The 19,729-nt window shown below is 43.9% G+C and overlaps 1 protein-coding gene across 3 annotated transcripts in view; it reads left to right on the top strand.

Moving 5' to 3' along the window:
• The window catches only part of GATB (glutamyl-tRNA amidotransferase subunit B), a 57,177-nt gene extending 37,818 nt beyond the window's left edge, over positions 1-19,359 (top strand). Inside the window, exons 10-14 of one of the 3 annotated variants that reach the window (XM_033086954.2) lie at positions 4,063-4,101; positions 6,109-6,242; positions 6,606-6,684; positions 15,585-15,719; positions 18,771-19,359. In XM_033086954.2, the coding sequence (XP_032942845.1) occupies positions 4,063-4,101; positions 6,109-6,242; positions 6,606-6,684; positions 15,585-15,719; positions 18,771-18,899 (516 nt within the window). In that variant the 3' untranslated portion in view covers positions 18,900-19,359. The remainder of the gene's footprint in view (positions 1-4,062; positions 4,102-6,108; positions 6,243-6,605; positions 6,685-15,584; positions 15,720-18,770) is intronic. The other 2 variants (XM_033086952.2, XM_033086953.2) reach the window with 2 other exon arrangements.
• The last annotated feature ends 370 nt before the right edge of the window (positions 19,360-19,729 follow it).

Raw genomic sequence — 19,729 nt, 5'->3', positions numbered from 1 at the left:
TTTCTTAATAAGGTAAAACAGAGGTTTTGGGATGCTAAAGTAGCCCCTTCTCCACTGGACTCCAGAGGGAAGCTGGATTTCTCCACATCACCACTGGACCTCCGGAAGGAAACTACACCTTCTACAGGACCACTGCTTCAACTGAATCACATCTGTCACTACCAAATTACTACAGCCACCATTTAATCAAACTGCTATCAACGCCCTGCCTGATGGGTTGTACTCTGGGTACTCAGGTTGTACTCTGACTTTGTCAGGGCTTGGGGTCTGTTTCTTTGTAGTATTGCATTTTTTTTTTAATTTCCCTAGTAAAGAACTGTTATTCCTAATTCCCATATCTTTGCCTGAGAGCTGTTTGATTTCAAAATTATAATAATTTGGAGGGAGGGGGTTTACATTCTCCATTTTCAAAGAGAGGCTCCTCTCCTGCCTTTCTGAGCAGACACCTGTCCTCCAAACTAGGACACTTTGGTTGCCACTATCATCAGTGGAGACAGAAGGAAAAGGGCTTTTTCAGAGTGAGAGTCAGAGCAGAACTATAAGTACTTTAAATTGTCCTCTGGAGGAGATCCTTTCCTTTGACTATAAATCAAGGGAGACCAGTGCACATAACTACCTAATATCCCTTCTTTGTCTGTCTGTAATTTAATACACTTGTACAGAGCCTGATTCTACAGGAAGAAAATGAATCTGTGTTCTGAGGAAAGCTGTTAGGAAAATTGCTTTTGTGCTGCTGTGCCATTTTAGTGAGTTGCAGACTGTTTGGTGGGCAGGTGAGTCATAATTCTTATCAAAGTCACAAGACTGCAGTCGTAGTATTGAGAGGCATTAGCAGTTTCTTGCCTTTCTATTTAATTGTTTAAGCTGAAAAATACGGTTTTGCAGCCAGTATTCCTGTCCATGCATGCATTTTTTTCATGTATTTCTAACATATTAAAATAAACAAAGTAGAAAGGGTAGACGGATCCTGCATCCTTTTTTTCTGAATATTTCTATTTCTTCCTCTCTTTAGTTGGTTCTGCCAGATGCTAAGTACCACAGCTGCCTTCTTATTTTTCAAGCCAGTAGTACAGGGAGGAGATTAGGAAAAGCAAAAGTAAGGCTTATGATTTGAGAGAAACACTTAAGGAATGGAGTAGAGGAAAATTAAAAATTCTACAAATACAATCATTCACCACTCCCAAAAGAAGACTGATGTGGTGCCAGTCTGCAGCTAATGATACTGACTGCATCCCCCAAAATGCCCTTCCCTTGTTTTTTCTTGTTGAGCAAGGCATGGAATATAACCAGTTTGGGTTGGCTGCACCTGGCTTTGTGCTCATCCTTTGCCTATTTGCTGTGGGGGACAGAGTGGAGAAAGAAAGCGCTCCACAGCAGTAGCCAAAACACCTTTGTGTTGTCAGCGTTGTTGTGGTCACAAATCCAAACCACAACATCCTCTTTAGAACACAAACTCCATGGCAGCCACACCCAGGGCAACCACTCTTTCACTTGGCATCAACCCACCTTTTGTGCATATCAAGTTGCTGGTATGGATGGTTTCTGTCATCTCTGCCAACTATAACCCTATATATTTGCCTCATCAACTTCCCTTTCTTTCAATTGTCCTCTGAAATCCTTTATTAACTTTTCCATTTTTTTAATTTTTTTTTTTTTTTGCGATGTGTAAGACAATTCATGAACTCCAAGCTGAAATTTGGGATTCAGCTTGTAATAAACGAATGCATTCATTTGAATGCATAAAGTGAGCACATTCTTTGTTGTGGGTCTCCTTTTATTGTGCATTAGAATGTCAGCCTGCCACTCCTCACCAGAGCTGCTTTCCTGTGCGCTGGAATATCCATTAACCTTAATTCATTGGGAAGCTTCATATCTGTCACTGTGTTCAGCTTGCATCAGAGGCTGCGCATGATTGCTGATAGGGCCAGAGGCACACATCTAATGACCATTCTTTCAGTTTAGAGTGCCCAGGAGTGCTCGTTAAATAAGTGGCAATGGCTCTAAAATGCAAAGGCTGTTCTGCACCAACTTGATCGAGAAAACATTTTGTGCCAAAGTTACAATCAAACATACATACTTCCAGCATGCAGGTTAGCTCCTGAGCTGGCTTCCAGATCTTTGTTCTTGTACATAGGAGCTGCCTGTACATATTGTGGTGTTGAGAAACTGAGTTTCCTCCTTTGCCTAATTACAGAATGTACTGAAAGAGAAGAAGTACCGTAATTAATATCTTCATATCTGAAATTCCTTAAGTGTAAACAGCATCAGTTTTGACAATTTCATAAAAATTGCAGAAATAAATGATCTTTCTGATTTTTCTTCATGCAGAACTATTCTTACTCATAAGGATGCCATTCTTTGAGCCATGTAGACTCCATGGTATTTGAGTACTCAGTTTGTTAATGAAATTTCTACTTTGCTCTGTAAACTGGTAAACTGGCAAATACAACAGTCGAGAAGGATCTCCAACAACTTTTCCGGTTACGGTATTACAGTATTTTCATCTTGCCAGCTATTGAGTAAAAAAATAAGATATATTGGCATAGACATTAATGTATTAATGCAGACATTAATGTATTAATGTGTTAATGCAACACTTCATTTTCAAAATGCATGCTGAGGTCCAGGGAGGTCCACACACAAAATACATGGATTGTCACAGTACAGCATGAGAAAAACAGTCTGATTAATTCCTTTATCCTGTGAATTCTAGTCTTCCTGTGCATCTACTGTTCCTCTGCTTACTCAGATGAAAGTGGCTGTTCCACTTGGGCTGATTGCCCTGGTGGAACAATCACATTGGTGACTCCTTCAAACAGTCAAAAGTGGGTTGCTGGAGAAATTATTCATGCAAATAATTTGACCATTTTGTTTTATGCCATGCTGTTTTTGTATATGTTGGTGCGGGTGAACTTAGGCTAATTTTTAGAATACAAATAATTTTACAAGAAACTTTAGGAAGAAGTTTTACCTTTCTTTGACTGGTCTGCTTGTCTACTGGATGTTCTGAATTTTTTTCCCCTGACACTCTTGTTCAATTTTGCAGCAGTTGTTACCTCATAATTTGTTATTGTAGTGGCTGTGATGGTGAAAATGGGAATAACAAAGCAGCAAATGACATTTTATTTGTGAACATTGAAGCAGCTTTCTTCTTTAGTTCTTTGGGAAATGGGTCTTTAAAAGAAAAAGTTCGCATTATAGTCCCAACATCCCTAAAGTTTGTATCCATGACATTCTATAAAATAAAATATTGTTTTAAACTTGTTTAAAAGGTACCTGAAATCACTACACCACTTGGGTTTTTTGTATCTCAGTGCTATGAGATGAACCATGTTTAAGAAAGAAATTTGCATCTGATGGAAATATTGATTTGTCAGGTTTCATGCCAGTGAGATTCGCATGAATAATTTACAGCATGTTTGGTATGTAGTGGGAACACGGAGTGGCCTGGATCACAAACATGATGCTACTATTCCAGACTTCTGGTTTTCTTTCAATGAAGTTTAGAGTAGAGTATTCAGAATGAAGAGAGAACAGGGAGTCAACATTCCTGTAAATCTGAAATGTTGGAGCGTGCGGTGGTTTTCAGCTCAGATTTGCCGCAAGGGACAGGTCTGTGGGAGTATTGGTAGTTGGAGTGAATTTGGCAAGAAGAAAATGTACCAAAATGTAAACAAATTAAAGTCAAGTAGTGCAGTATCTAGCAAGTTATGCCTACTTGTTTTTTTTTTAATGACAAGAAAATAAGGAAAATGTTTCATTTCTGTCAGTCATTCTGATGTTTTGGCACTCTGCCTTACTCATTTCAGTCTAGCATTATTGGGTTTTCCTTCTCTTTGGCTACAGGAAATGGCAGGCACTTTAAAAAGCCCAAAATGAAATGCAAGGGAATTTTGAGGAGTGTGTCTGGTTATGTGTGCACAAGTAATGAGTATGGGGTTCAGAGACTTGGTATCATATGTCTATCTCCCTGAGTTTTCCTGGACTTTTCTGCACTTGCTACCTGGAAATCATCTGATTAAAATGTGAAGGCTGCATACGTTTGTCCATGATTTTTCAAAGGTCTGGCAGCAGGATCAGAACTGTAACTCCAGACATTCTGTAAGTATCCAGAAATCTTGATGTACCTGCTGCTGGGGATATGTACTGTGGCCTGTGCATGATGGAAGTGCTGGACATACTGGGTCTGAGCTGTGTAGCTGCATTCAGACATGTGGCATCTACAGACCTTATTTGTTTGTTTGTAAAACCTTCTGCAGCATGTGTAAAGAAGCCAGCATTCAGACGTACTCACTTTTTCCTACCTAAATTGGACAATCATTGCTGTGTAAAGGAACCCCCTGTTTAAATAATGTCTGTTTGTGCTATTGAATCCTGAGGTGAATTAGAAAGAGTACAGTACTTAGCAATACATTATTGTAGCAATTCTGCTTAACACACACAATTTTTAATCAAGTTTTCTGGGCTTTGATAATCATGTAATTCCTTTACTGTTTTTTTTAAAGTCAAATTTGTTCCTCTAGTCTATTTAAGCTTAGTTTTGCATAATTTGATTAGAGAGTAACTGCTAGTTAAATTAGAATGCTAGTGAAAAAGAGAATGATGTCTGTGTGTATTAGATAGATAACTAGTGGGAGTTAGAAGGTTTACCTTGGTTCACTAAAGACCTCAGTGGTTTCCCAGGCTGAGAACTGTTTATTTGGTTGTGGTCTCAAGGTGAGGGGGATGGGTCTGATTTTTGTCAGTAAAACACCAGTTTTACAGCGCAGACATTAATCTAGGTACATTTTGTTCTATTTCACAGAACAGAGATCAGTAGTTTGCAGTCTTCTTAAATACCATACAAAATGAAAAAAGTGGTATCTGGAGCTTTTGGAAGTTTGTGTTGTGAAAGTTTCAAGAAGGAACGTATAAAATTCTGTATTGTTATGGCAGTACATGGCCTTTAAAAACAAGGACAAATTAGACTGTTTCAATGGCATGTGAGTGGAGAACTCAGGCTTTGTATTTTGGTTACCCTACTCTCTTTTTGCTCATAACTGTTCAGAGATCTGGCTGCAGTCAGTATGTACTGGAGAAATGTTTTTGCTGTGATGAATGTATACTTTAAATAACTCCTTGGCTATCTCTAAGCTGTTTCCTCCTGACTTCTGAGAGCTGGCTTATACTCTTGTGTGTCTATGGCACATACTGCAAAGTCCAGTGGCATGCTGGATTTGGATTCCTCCTTTAAAAGGTAGAAGCTGCCACTTCATACCTCTTCAGCCTTCAATAAACCTAATGAGTTCTGTGCTGCATGTGTGTCTATCAATGCCTTGATGACAAACACCACAGCATTCAAGACTGTGTAGTATCTGTTCTTCTAAAAACAATCTCAGACTTCACTTAGACTATAAATTGAATCTCCCACTGTCATCCTCTGCGCTTTTAGTGTGCTGTGTGAAAGCTTGCCATATACCCTCTTTGAAAAAAACTGGAAGAATAAAACCCTGCTTCTTACGTATGACCTTTCCATGTCACTGAAGGGTAAATGCAGGCTAAGCTTACTAATTCAGTCCAAAATAAATAGAAGTGATTTTAAGATCAAGAGTGAAGTAGCTGCAGACAATTTCCGGAAAAGGCTCTTCTTGGTAAAAGGTAGCATGACAGCTTGTGAGATGGCAGCATCGTATTTTCTAGCATTGTACATAAAACACTTGCAATGATGAGAAAGCTTCTGTCCAAATGCTAATTTTAGGGAGGCATTAAGAGAAAAATGATCACTCATTTGTTGGAAGTTCTACTGAAACAGACAAGTTGACAGATAAACTGTATGTTCCTGTTCTAGGTGTAAGAATGTTTGCTGTTATGTTAATAAAATTACTCCAAATTACTCCAAGTACTCATAACTTTGCAACTGAAGTTTACTTCAGGACTGAGCATTTATATGCTGGGTGTAAGTGTATAATTAACTGTAACCTGTGTCACCTGCTCCAGGTGACCCTGCCTTGGCAGGGAATTTGGACTGGATGATCTCCAGAGGTCCGTTCCAACCCTAACGATTCCATGATTCTGTAATCATGTTTGCTTTCCAGTATCCCTTTGACACATTTAACTTTTCTTAAACAGAATGAAGACGGACTACCAGAATTCTTTGAAAATGTGGTAAAACAGACCCAAATGAAGCCAAAGAAGGTGATTGGCTGGATTTTAAACGATCTGCTCAGTTACTTGAAACAGCATTCCCTTACAGTAAAGGAAAGGTCAGTCGTCTTCATTGCTACAGTGGTGAGACAAAGTGATCCTTTTCTCATGACTGGTACCATGTCACTCCATTGCTTGCAGCTGCTTTAGTTGCTACCTGTGAAACTTGTTACTCCAGGCAGTCCTGCACAGGCTCCTCCAGGCTCTGTCCTGCTGAATGGGGTTAGACAAATACATGGCAGAGAAGAGGATCATGTAATTAAGAGTAGCAGTCAGTCTTCAGAGTGTGATGATGGTAAGACCATTAGTACCGAACATGAGGTTGTCATACTGAACTGGGTGATCTTTACACAAGCAGCAGTAGCACAGATACATTAGACCACCTCATTCACTGAGTTAACTTCTGCCCGCTTTATCCCCAGCCCAGTCAGTTCTTTTCTCCTGGCTGACCTCTTGAACCTGCTAGAAAAAAAAGAAATTTCTTCTACAGCAGCAAAGCAGGTAAGTACCTTTTTGACTTTGCTGTACTCTGCATATGTGGCTGCATTCCTCAGCAGCAATTTTATAATCATTGTGTACCAGTACAATAGTTGCTTTAAGGGAAATTATTTACAGTGTTGATAAAGGACAACTTCTGTATTTATACTGTATACACATAATAGATGCAAATGCCTTATGTTTGTATATAATCTTAGAGATATATATGTATATTCACCTTTAGAAGAGGGCAAAAGCCAAATAGTAGACTCAAACAATGTGAACTAAGCTCAAATTAATCCTGCTTCTGAACAGAACAGACAGTAGATCTCAATTTCACTATTCCAGTTAAGCCTGTGTGAAAGGTCAGTGGGAGCTCTTCCAAGGCTTGCAGTTCAGATAAGAGTATCAGTTACTAGATTCCTTGGGACAGTAAAGTCTTTGTTCCCAAACATTTGTACATGGGAAAGGATATAATTCATCCATGTGTAATCACAAAAAGAGTTCTGCATTGGTGTACCCGAGTCAAAAGTTGGCAGAGGTCTTGCTTTTCTTTTATCCTTGCTTCTTTAAGCAAGTGCTATCATGAAGCTGTCAAGCAAGTAAAGCTGTGTTTTTTTTTTTCATCTTGCCTAGGACAGTTTTCAGACTGTAGACAAAATTTAGAGGTCTTTTTGTGATGGGCCACAATCAGTAATTCACCTTAAAATGCTGCAAGCTCATTTAAATTGAATGACTGTCTTTTCAGATTACAGTAATTTCACGAATACAAGCCGCAGCAATTTGACAAAAATTTTGATGGAAACCCGGAAGTGCGGCTAATAGTCGGGTGCGGCTAATATATTATTAATTTTCTGACATTTACAACTCCAGATGTGCCAACCAGAGTGCCGAGCCAAGCACCGGCCAGTAAAAGCCGGCATTTCGCAATTGTTACAATGTTACCGTGTTGCCCTGGCTCCCTGCAGGCAGCACGGGGGGCGGGGAGAGAGGCGGGAGAACTCTCTTTCCTCCTCTGCTGCAGCCCAGGGGAGGGGGGGGGGGGGCGCCGCCATTGCCACGGCCCGGGGAGCCGACGGGGGTGGGGGGGCGCCACCATTGCCGCGGCTCGGGGAGCCGACGGGGGGGGGGCGCCGCCATTGCCGCGGCTCGGGGGGGCCGCGCCGCCATTGCCGCGGCCCGGGGAGCCGACGGGGGGGGGGGCGCCGCCATTGCCGCGGCTCCGGGAGCCGACGGGAGCCCTGCGCAGCCATTGCCGCGGCCCGGGGAGGGGGGGGGAAGTGCGCGCCGCCATTGCCGCGTCTCGGGGAGCCGGTGAGAGCCCCGCGCAGCCATTGCCGCGGCCCGGGGGGGGGCGGGAAGTGCGCGCCGCCATTGCCGCGGCTCGGGGAGGAGGCAGGGTGCTTTTTCCGCGCCCGCCGCCGGCGCCACGGGCGCGGGAAAGCTCCGTCCCCGCCCGCCGCCGCTGCCGTAGGAGCGGGGGAAGCTCCGTCCCTGCCTGCCACCACGGGGCAGCGCCGACCCGGGGTGACCGAGCCCAGGGGCAGCGGCGGCCGGCCCCGAGCGGCAGCACCGGGCTGGGCCACTTGGCCCCGTCAGCGGCCCCTAGCGGGCCGAGCCTGCACAACCTTAGCTCAGCCAGTAAACCCCGCCCTCCCGCGGTTCTGTTACTAATTGCACGCGGGTCCTCGCTGCGAACGACAGAGCGGCTTATATTCGTGTGCGGCTTATCTATGGTCAAAAACCGAAATATTTGCCAACACCCAGAGATGCGGCTTATACTCAGTGCGACTTGTATTCGTGAATTTACTGTAATTATTATACTTCAAATAAGTGTATTAGGTGACAGTTTCAGTGTTTATTGGTGAAACTGTTAATGAACTGTGAATGAACTTTTTGTTTGTTTCCTTTTTTTTGGAGATGCAATTCAGTTGGTCTGTGTCTGTGGATAGCCAGCTGCGTAAGACAGGTGTCAGAAATAGGGATTTAAGTGCCTGGCTTCAGGCATGTGTGATTGGAAATTTTGTATTGGAAAAGTAAAAGCTTCAAAAAGGAGATAAAGTATTAATAGGAAAAGCACTGGAATGCAGAGCAGCTCTATGCCTTCAGGGTTGTGGCACACAATCAGTTTGGTGTCTGCATTTGAAAAGGAAGCTTCAGAACTCCAGTCTGAAGTCTCTTCCTTGTGGAGGTAGGGACTTTTGTGATGTATTTGTGTGCCAGGTGCTTCTGACAGGTTGTGAAGTGTCAAAAATTTCAGAAGTGCACTTGATGTTTAATTACCAGCTCCTTGTAATGTGCATGTTGTCCTCAGTGATCTGAAACTAGACTCAGAAATTGCAGTTCCCCTCACCAAGTGATGATACTATCCAACTGCAGAAACCTTGCCACATTTAGAAAAGTATTTTGGTTGCCTGGATGTCTGAATAACAAATGTTTATAGCAATTCTCAGCAGTAGGCAGAGACACTGGATGGCCCGAGGGCAGAAAGGGCTATATGTACACACCAGCAGATGAATTGAAGCTCTTGAGGAGGCAGAGTAGATACCAATCCAGTGGAAGGGATAGAAGGGTTCAATGGGGTGAGCACATAGACATGTGTACACATATGTATGTGCTTGCTGTGGGAAGTTGTTAACCACTTAAATTATTTAAAAGGTTTTGGTTTTGGGCTCTGCTGTAAAGTCAGTAAAAGGCAGTAAAACAGGTAGATAAAAGCTGTGAGCACTGGCTGTACACACCTAGCATTGTGTGGTGGGATGCAGTGCCAAACTAAGGGCACTGTGTACTCGCATAATTACCATGTAGGTAATTACAGAGCTCATGCCCAACTTGCTATCAAACATAGCATCCCACTCCAGAGGTCTCTGAAACAGTTCCAGGTTGGTGTGCCTGTGCAAAGGAGGGAGCAGCTTCCAGCTCTGCTTGCGTGGGTGGCTGCTCTGGGGCTGTGGGTGAGCATGTCCTGGATCAAATGGATACACACTGCCTATGGCCCAGCCCAGAGGCACCATTTTGAAGCCTGCAGTGCAAGAAGTCAGTGCTGCTCACGCAGGGCTGAAACCAGTCCAGTGGGGAGTGTGCCTGAGATGGGGCCTTGCCCCTCAAGTTTCCAGGCTGGCAGCAGGTCCACATCTGGCAAAACAGACCTGCCTGTGAGTTACAGCATTATGGGAGGAGGCTGGTTCCTGGCCAAGGAAGTGGAAATTTGTCCCTGCTGCCAGCAGCCATGCTGGAGCAACTCCTTATGGACACCCTTGTGATGGGATCCATGCCCAGCAGGCCATGGAGCAAAGCATACCTTGGGTTTTGCAGGCTTCTGCAGTTGCATAGCTCACCTATATAGGAATAACTTCAACAGACCTGCTTGGCACCCCTATTTTAAAGTAAATAGCAGGGAAATGAGTACAGTACCCACATGTAAACAGAAACATCTGCTTTGATGATTATGACTACACTGGAGGACTGCACCCAACCTACCCCCTGCTTCTCTGAGAGGCTGAGGGACACCTGCCAGACATGAAGGCTTCCGTCACTGGAAAGGAGAGGTGCTCACAGGACTTGCTGTGATGGTGCTGCCTGCTGCTTTCCTCCTGCCCTTGGCAGCAAATCACTGCAGATAGGATTTCCAGTGGGAGCATTCTTAGGCACAGAAGTCAGCTGGCATGGTCACCAGTTGCAGAACTGTTTGATATGATACCCATGACAGCCAGACATGTAAGTCGTGATTAATTCATCTTGACCAATGCTGCTATGCCTGCATAGGTAGAGACCACAGAACATCATTAATATCTGATCACGTTCAGGCAAGAATCAGTAGTAGAAACTACTGAGATTTCAGTAATGGAAATGAGTCCTGAGATTTATGTTTTGGGTCTGGAGACTTCAGAATTTGATCCTCCTGTGCTGGTGCAGGCAGCTTATGTAAATGAGCTGCTTTCTCTAGATTTGTACTCCTTTCCAAGTGGAGATACACATTTTTCAAAAGTGCATCTTTGACAGGTCTTGGCCACATCTCTTTCTGCTTTCCCACACACCTGTAAACAAGCAAGGGACTTGATAGCATTGTTGCTCTGCTATGTGGAGATGCTTGTTACCAAATGGGATGGGACGGAGGATGCAGCTGTCACAGAGAAAAACTGGTGCCTTCAAGGTTTCTAATGGGCAAGCTTTCCTCAATGCCAGGTAATGTTTGGCATAGGCATAACAGGGAATCAGAACTAGATCTCTGACTGTCAAGCTGTCCTGCCCCTGATCTAAGTCAACCTGATGTACATGTTGCTCCTGGGTAACTCTGTCATGGTTGGCTTCATAGATTTTGTTTGTTGCAGATCTCCTCTTCCTGCAGCCCATGGCATCCTGCTTGAATACGTACCAGTACTAAAAATCCCATCTGCCTTTTTCCAGGAAAGTGAAAAGGCTTATTCATTGTCCACTCTGATTTGTGCAGTACTTTAGACTGTCCAGCATGTTTTGCTAGAGGCTGTGCTGTGCCTGACAAGGACAGGGCCCATTCTGAGGGGTGACATAGAGTGTGGGTGCCTTGGAAGGCTTCCAGGACAGAAATCTTTGTGTTTCATCCCTCAGGGAAGAAGCAGAAGGGCTACCTGGAGTAGCAATGGAGCACAACAACAACAAAAAACCACACACCCACAAAAAAAAACAAAAAACACCCACCACCACAAAAAAAAAAACCAAGCAGCTGCAGACAGGCTGAATCTCTGTTGTATATGAGATATTTATTTCTAGGGTTATTCTAGGTAGCATTGGCATGATGATTTTTAAATATCATACTAGAAGGAAGATCTTGTAGAAGACATCATATAAAGCACTGATTCATTCAGTATGAAGATCTGAAAGCTTTACTTATAGCTATTGTAATTCTGGCTGGTAATCAGTAACTTGAATATTGTGAAATGCCTTTGGTCCTCTCTTAAGGAAAAGAGCTAAAGAAATGTTATAGCCAATTCATTCATCAGTATTTCTGAATCAATGCTATTCAAAATTCCCAATCCAGTTCCCACAACACCGGTTATGTCTCTTACTATTCATTATATTGACAATTTGTCTTGTTTGAAAAACTATGCCAAATTAAATAATATTGTTGTTGGTCAGTTTTTCTAATTATGTACGGTCCAATTAAAAAAAAAAATTTCAGGCTGAGCATAACCAGTGGTTGGGTGGTAGATGTTAAAACATTAACATCAAGTTATCCCCAGTATTTTGTATTAATTTTACCACATGATTTTATGGGAAAAATTGTACAACAATTAAGTTAGATTTCAGAGTATAGAACACGACTGTGAGGTCCTGTGCAATAACTGTATCTAGGTTCGATGAGGGATTCAGCAATTAGTCTTCATATCCTGCAGCGTTCTTCTGTGAAAAGTAAACACAACAGAATCTGCCACAAAGAGGCAGGGGGTTAAAATGATGGAATTATCCAGCATGTAACGCGGACAGGAATTCCGTTGACTGGAGGCCACTCTGTACCTCCTTTAAACACAGCACGAGAGTCAGTGTAGATGCAAACAAGGGAGGCAATCTGTACCTCAAGTTGGAAAACACCCCAAACAGTAATCAGCAATCTCCAAACTACTATTAACTCCCCATCTCTCATCATTCTTTTCTTAAACCGAGAATTTGCTGTTTGTTCGGGGGAGAAGGGAGAGGCTACTGTGATTACTGAGGCAGGATTGTTTTGGCTGCCAGCCAAGCTCTCAGTTTCTTGAATTGTCAGATTTTTTACAGCTCCTTCTGTCCCTGAGAAGGTGTTACAGTAATGCTCTATCTGGTCATACCTCTTCCTTACTGAGGAGCTCTGGGCCACCCCATCAGTAGGGAGAGTCCCAGTGGTGATTGTCTTCAATGCCTTCCGTTTCTGAAAAGGTTTTTGAGTTTTTTCTGGGGTAATTTGCAAATTAAAGCTTTCCAAATGGGAGATTATTTTTTGTTCAGTATCCCCCTTCTATTTCGCCTCCTCCCACAGGAAAACCATTAATAAATTGATAAACAGCCACGTTGTCAGGTTTGGGTTTCTGGACTGGCCATATAGGAGAGTCGAAAGAAGAATTAGTATTAATTATTGTTTCTTGGTCTTGCAAATCCTGTATGACTGGTTTGATCCCTTCTTTGGCACCAGAGGGAAGAGGGCATTGTTTCACATTTACAGGTAATTGCAAAGGTGATTTATAGCCAGCAGTGAATTTTATTTCAAGCATAATTTGCAAGCAGGCAACTTTGTGAAAGTTTTCTATGAGTTGGTTGCGGGTGCCAATTAAAGCTAAAGGGTCTCCCCTTTCCAAGGGGTTGAACCCCCATGCCCAGTAAGCTGCGTGCTGAGTTAGGGACCATGACTTACATTGGTCTCCCATTGTTAAGAAAACCTCATGTCCCCAGTACCCACTAGTTACTTGTTTTGACAATTCAGTAGCAGTGAACAGGATTTCTTTAGTGGTTACTTGTGGGTCAAAATCCTCATCGTTGATACAATTGAATTCTGGTTTAATTACGGGTTTCAAGCTAGGGCAGCAATGTTCCCCACAATTTCTCATTAGAGTTAGTTCTTTTTGAGGATTTATTTGATTAATTTTCTTCTCCTCTGTTTCTGTTGGTGAGTTAGTGTGTTTTAATGTTTGGAGATGTTCTAGTCTTAGGGAGGCTTTTAAAAAATTAATTTCATCCCTTAAAACATGATTCTTACTCCTTTCTTCGTCTAATTGTTTTTGCAAAATTTCCACTAAATTTTGTAGAGAGTCAATAATTGTTTTTTCTTCACTTCTTCACCTAGAGCGAGTTTCTATAGCTGCCATAAGGCAGGCTCCCAAAACTGAGCAGAGAATGGTCTTATTTTGGCCCAGTTTGAATTTTGTTTGATGTTGCAAAGATTGTATTCTATCAATCACATTTTGTAGATTAAACCAGTTATTGTGTGCCCATTCCTCCCCCCGCTTTAGATGGTTTGGAATTGTATTTAGCTAGCAAAGCATAAAATGCAACTTTATCTTCTGTACTATTATTTTCACTCATTTTATCAGTTAGGGAGGTAGAACTACTATAGAGAAACTAGTAACTTAAATCACACACACAGCCTTCACTGTGTTAAGCCCCTTACTTCCCAGAGAAAAAGAAAAAAAATTAGAAATTACACACACATACGAGTTACGCAGGAAGCACTCTTTCCTCAAGCAAAGACAATACAAAACATATAACAACAGGGAAAACTTGCACCGCTTAAACCCTCACCCTGAGTGGAATAGTTAGTGCAGCACCCTTCCTGACTTCAAGGAAGGATCAAAGACAATACAAACACAGCTAAATGCTCACCCTGAGTCTAATAGCCTGCACAGCACCCTTCCTAACTTCACGGAAGGCCAAAATCACAAAAAACTGGCACTACTAAATGCTCACCCTGAGTCTAATAGCCTGCACAGCACCCTTCCTAACTTCACGGAAGGCCAAAATCACAAAAAACTGGCACTACCAAACCCTCACCCTGAGTGGAACAGCTAGTGCATCAAGGAAGGGCAATGGACAACACAAACATTCATACACAACCTGCATAGTACCATCCCCACTAACATTTAGCAGGAGGGGTAATACTACATTCAAACAAGAATAGAGAGAGAGAATGACACAGTCATGCCGTTTGCACCAAGAGGTCTTTTGTGAATTTCTGAAGACAGAACCCTCAAACGAGTGTAGGGATGCTTTGATCACCTAGAGTGTGCAGTCTGAGGGAAATCTGAAATGCCCCCCCCTTGCTTTCTAGACAAGCTCACCCCTTTCGAGGTGGCCAGCTAGGTGTGGCTGGAGCAAGACATCCTTCCCCTGTTACAGACTACACACAATCAGCAGTCCTTCTGTCTGTCAGAAAACCTGTCTGACTATGCCAATTAATGTCATGGTCCGCACAACCTGAGCGGGAGTCATGATAGTTCATTTGACTGCGGGGTGCAAAGGACAGCAGCAAGAGACTAAGGTTTTGTTCAGCAACAAGCAGCAAAGCAATTTATTGAGGGCCAACAATTCAGTTTTGGGGTAATGGTGAGAAGGAGAGAGATAAAAGGGTGACAAAGTAGGGAGGGAGAGAGAGACAGAGAAAGAGAAGGAGAAAGAGACAGAGGGACAGAGAGACAGAGAGAGAGACAGAGAGAGAGAGAAAGAAAGAGACTAGGGGGAGTAGCTACCAACAGATGGGACATTTTTGGATCATCCGTCGATGTCTTCCATCCGTGGGGAGAAAGAAGTCTCCAAAGGTCTCTTCTGAGAGTGATAATTTTATAGTGATTTTCCAGGCGAGGAGATTTATGGATCTTTGTGAGTGAGGCCTGTTGTTCGGCTGCAGAAAGTACGGTTCAACCTGCACCTTGCTAGGGCGCAGTGCACTGTGACAGTTCAGCACACAACCAAACCCAGTCCATTAGAGCATCCGCTTTGGCGAGACTTAGCAGCTCCTGCCCAGAGCGAGTGGTGGGGGTCCCAGTCACTGACGATGATTGTGAGACAGAATCAGGCAATCTTCGGACTGACTCTTACAGGTGCCTCCTCTCCCAGCTTGGGAGCGGCAGCTCCAGGCATGAGGAACACGGGATTGTGCTCAGTAAACCCCTTTGGAGAGACCCCCACACTGGAGAAGTGGGCAGGGCCCGGACTGCGGGAGGCTGCACAGCACTTGCTGCGAACCATTAATCTGGACTTGTGCAGGAAGTAGCAATGCTTTGTCTCAGTACAGGTGGCAGAAAAGGAAGGAGGTACAAAGGCTCCTTCAGAGGGGCACATGATTAAATCTTGGACTTTTTCACATTTAGACAATCTATTCTTAGTGAAAATAGGGCTTCTTGGATCCATAACCAAAATACTGCATGTAAACAATCTTGGTAAGTCAAGCCACTGACCTATGCTGCTTTTATTGTGATTTTCAGGTGCTTGCAGAATTGTGGAAGGGAAAAGGGAAGACTCCCCTTGAAACTGTTAAAGAACAGAAACTTGAGCTGTTACAGGATCAAAAAGAACTTGAACAGATCTGCCAGGCAGTGATTGATGGACAAGAAAATGAGGTGACTATGATGGTGCTGGGAACCTTCTGCACTGTGGCAGTCTGTGGCACTGAAAGGGGGTTAAAATAACCTCTCTTTTTTTCCTTTTTCGTGGCATTTGAGCTCTAGAGCCAGAGCAGTAAAGCTGCTGCCAACTTATTGTTAGGTTTTTCTTCTTTCTTATTTTACTAAGTGGATTTTTTTAAACTGAAGCTTACACAAAATGATCTGCAGAGCAAATTACCAGTCTGGTTAATGTGCTAAGTCATTCTGAGAGCCCATAAAACTTTAATGCAAGAAAGCAAAACTGCAGGACCCTGTCCTTCTCCAGCTGTACTGCTATTAACCTGATCCTGCCACCCAGCCACATAACTCTGATTTTTTTTCATCTGTTGTGATATTGGGGGCAACTATTAAACTGTTCTGAAACTGGAGATTGTAGTTACCTGCCAGAAAGGTACAGTAATTTCACGATTACAAGCTGCACTGACTATAAGCCTCATCTCCGGGCATCGGCAAAATTTCATTCTTTGTCTATACATAAACCACACCTGATTATAAGCCGCTGTGTTGTTCGCAGCTAGGACCCGCGTGCAACAAAGTTGCCAAATAGTAACAGGATCGTGGGGTTTACTGGCTCAGCTTGGGCCGTGTGGGCTCGGCCCACTCGGGGCTGCCAACAGGGCCAGGTGGCCCAGCTCGGTGCTGCTGCTCGGCGGGGCCCCTCGGGGCTGGCCGCTGCTGCCGCTGGGCTCACTCGCCCCGGCCTAGTGCTGCCCCACGGCAACAGGCAGGCACGGAGCCCCCCCACCCGCTCCTGCGGCGCTGGTGGGAGGCAGGCACGGAGCCCCCTGCTCTCGCGGCACTGGTGGGAGGCAGGCACAGAGTCCCCCACTCCCGCGGTGCTGGTGGGAGGCGGGCACGGAGCTCCCCCCGCTCCCCGCGTGCCATGGGGCTGGCAGGAGGGAGTGCCCCGCCTCCCTCTCAGGCTGCGGGGATGGCAACACGGAGCTCCCCGCCTCCGTCCCCCTCCACACTGCCGGCACGGAACCTGCCTGCACCTGCCGCGCAACAGAGTAACCAGTTTGTAACAATCACGCAATCCCGGGTTTTACTGGCAGGTGCTCGGTTCGGCACCTCCGCTGCACTTCCGGGGTTGGAAATTTCAGAAAATTTTTCACATATTAGCCGCTCCTGAGTGTAAGCTACATTTCCAGGGTGGGAGCAAAATTTTAGTCAAAATGGTGCGGCTTATAATCGTGAAAATACTTATATTAGTTAGGGAATTAGAGACTATATGAGAGCTGGCAAGGCAGAAATTCTACTTGCATCTGACTTTTTGCCATGTCCCTGTCTCCATCCACTGCCAAAGTGAGGATCCTCGCTGGCTGTCCTGCCTGACAGTGGCTGTGGGGTGGGGAGGAGCCAGAGTCCTGGGGCAGCAGCCGTGGCTCCAGAGCTACTGCCCACTCTGCTGTTCTGCTGGGCTGTGGCAGCAACACAAACGCTCCCCCGTGGGTGTTGATTGACTCTTCCCCATCTCCTTGGAAAGACACACAGCAGCCAGTGTGGCTCAGTCTGACAGGGTCTGAGCTGGGAAAAAGGGAGAAAACCCTGTTGATTATGAAGGGGAGGAGTCTGCTTTATAAAAGCAAAATGAAAACAAGTGCGTATGTGTTCTCTGGAGCAAAAATGTAAAAGCAGAAGTGAACAGCTTACTTCTAATATAAAGAAGGTCTAACTCCATTTGCCATTTGGAAAAAAAACATTAACATATTTTGAGAACAATACCGCCCACTCCAGATCTCATTGGGGGATGCTAACAGCTCTGCAAGAACTTTTGATAAAATGAGCTTGCGGTAGGTTGATGTGACCTCCGTCTGACTTATTTGCAGAGCCTGTTAAAAGTGCTGCTGTATTTCCCAGCTGGTATGAAAGCACAGGCAGGGAGGGAGAGAACTTTAGAACTGGCTGGGAAGTGCAGGAACTGAAGGTCCATAACCATAGTCCCATTTCAATATGTTTTGAGAGTAACTTATTTCAGAACAAAGTAGTTTCTAAGCAGCTGCTCAAACCAACACTGAGCACATTATGTAGTGCAGCATGGGGACTGTACCACTCTCTGCCCCACATAAGTAACTTCTAGCAGATCCAGACTAATGAGTCCTTTCCGCTGTGCAGCATAACAGAGAAGACTTTAGACTGAAAATAATTCAGATACTGTAATGAGAAGCAGTATTTGCATCCGAATTTGGTATTGGCACAGTGCGCGGTCCCTGTGTTTGCAACCCTTCCCTGAATATCAACAAGTATGTTACCCTGTTTCTTTGCATCTACTGTGTTCTGCCCAGTAACTCTGACAAGGTAGAGAATGCCTTCCCTGCCTTACAAATAGTAGGAAGGCCAGATGCTTGTCCTTCAGCAGTAGCATTTCTTTTGGAAGGCCCAAAGGTAAAATTTCTGATCCTTTCTTTTAGAAAGATCCTTTCTTTAGCTTTTAAGCATGGCCCTTGCAATGTAACAGGTGTTTGTGCATCAAAGGCTGTCTGATAGGAGGTCATATTTGACCAGTTAATTAATCATCATGTTGCAAAGGATTACACACTTGAAGGAAACAAAAACCACCTATGTCTGTGTTTGAAGGACCTCACCAATATTATCAAATATATTTTGATTTGATTCAAATTACCTGTTAGGACATTATATTCAGTAAAATGGTAGATCCTATTAACAAGGAAAGTCCATCTCACTACTCCAGTTTTTTTTCAGGAAGTTGCTGTTCAAGCTGCAGACACTGTAAAATCCAAAAGTGTTTTTCTGACTCTTAAGAGGAGGTCTTTCTATTCAGTTGTAAAGGCTGGATTTCCTGCTGCTATAGGGACTTGCTGTTCTCTCATGGGAGCAGAGCAGTAGCATATTGCAAGGCTGAAGGCAATTTTTATAGATAACACTTTAGCCCAAAATGCAGCCTTTTATCACAATAGTGCAAAGAACAAAAATATTCATACCTTGGTTGGGAATGAGTTTTCCTGTAACAATGATGTCTGTTGCATTTATTTTTTTTCTTCAAAGGTTATGGCGATAAAGGCAGGAAATCAAAAAGTTCTAAATAAGTTAATTGGTCTGGTACAAAAGAAAACACAAGGACGGTCCAATCCTGTTCTGGTGAAGCAATTATTAGAGAAGAAACTATCAGAGTAACCACAAGAGAAAAAGCACACAAGCAACTAAAGAAGCACGTGCTTCATTTTGTCTGCAAATGAACTTCGGTGTCTTCTTGTGCAGCACTGTACTTGTTGGTTATACTTCAAGCAACTTGATGTCCCAGTCCTTCCCTGGATGCATCAGCCAAAGGCAGGTGGGCCAGAAAAAAGCAGGATACAGCCATTTGCATCTCCCGTGCTTTGATGTGGCACTTGGAAACCTGATTTCCGCACAGCTCTGGGAAACAAGGTCCCGGGGTGTCTGTGAGACATGAATGCAGAGAGCTGAAACTGCATGCGTTAATTTTCTAATACAGTGGGTACAAACTCAGCTTTTCTGTCTGCCTGTTTGTGAGAAGGGAGATTCACAGTCTCAAATACTCAGTCTGGGCATGCATACTGTAACTCACTATCAGTTTGAGCACAATAGTAACAATGATTAAAATACCCTGAAGTAATTGAAGAGACCACGTGTGTCTCAGTGCCTATCAGAAGGGAAAAAGAAGTTTGCTGCTATCATTCATCCTGGTTTCTGAGGAAAGGGGAAAGGATGAAGCCATGAGCTGCTTAACTGTGTGCCTAAGGGTGGTGCCATAGACAGAAGTGACAGCATCTCACCCTGTCAGATTTCTTGCTTGCCTTCTCCCAGTTCTGCACCCACATACCTGCTGTGCCTCCTCTCAGTTCTGTGGAGTGCCTGAGGGGTGTGTGCCTGAGCCCTTCTGAGGGCCACACCCCATTCTGGCCTAGAGGTTCAGAACAGCAGATGTCCTTCTGTACAATCTACAGCAGAATAAGTAGAGTCATGGAATAGCTGGAGTTGGAAGC

Source organism: Catharus ustulatus, unplaced genomic scaffold, assembly GCF_009819885.2.
Source record: "Catharus ustulatus isolate bCatUst1 unplaced genomic scaffold, bCatUst1.pri.v2 scaffold_84_arrow_ctg1, whole genome shotgun sequence".
Lineage (NCBI taxonomy): Eukaryota > Metazoa > Chordata > Aves > Passeriformes > Turdidae > Catharus > Catharus ustulatus.
The sequence above is the reverse complement of the archived record's forward strand: the minus strand, read 5'-3'. Positions and strand labels throughout refer to the sequence as shown.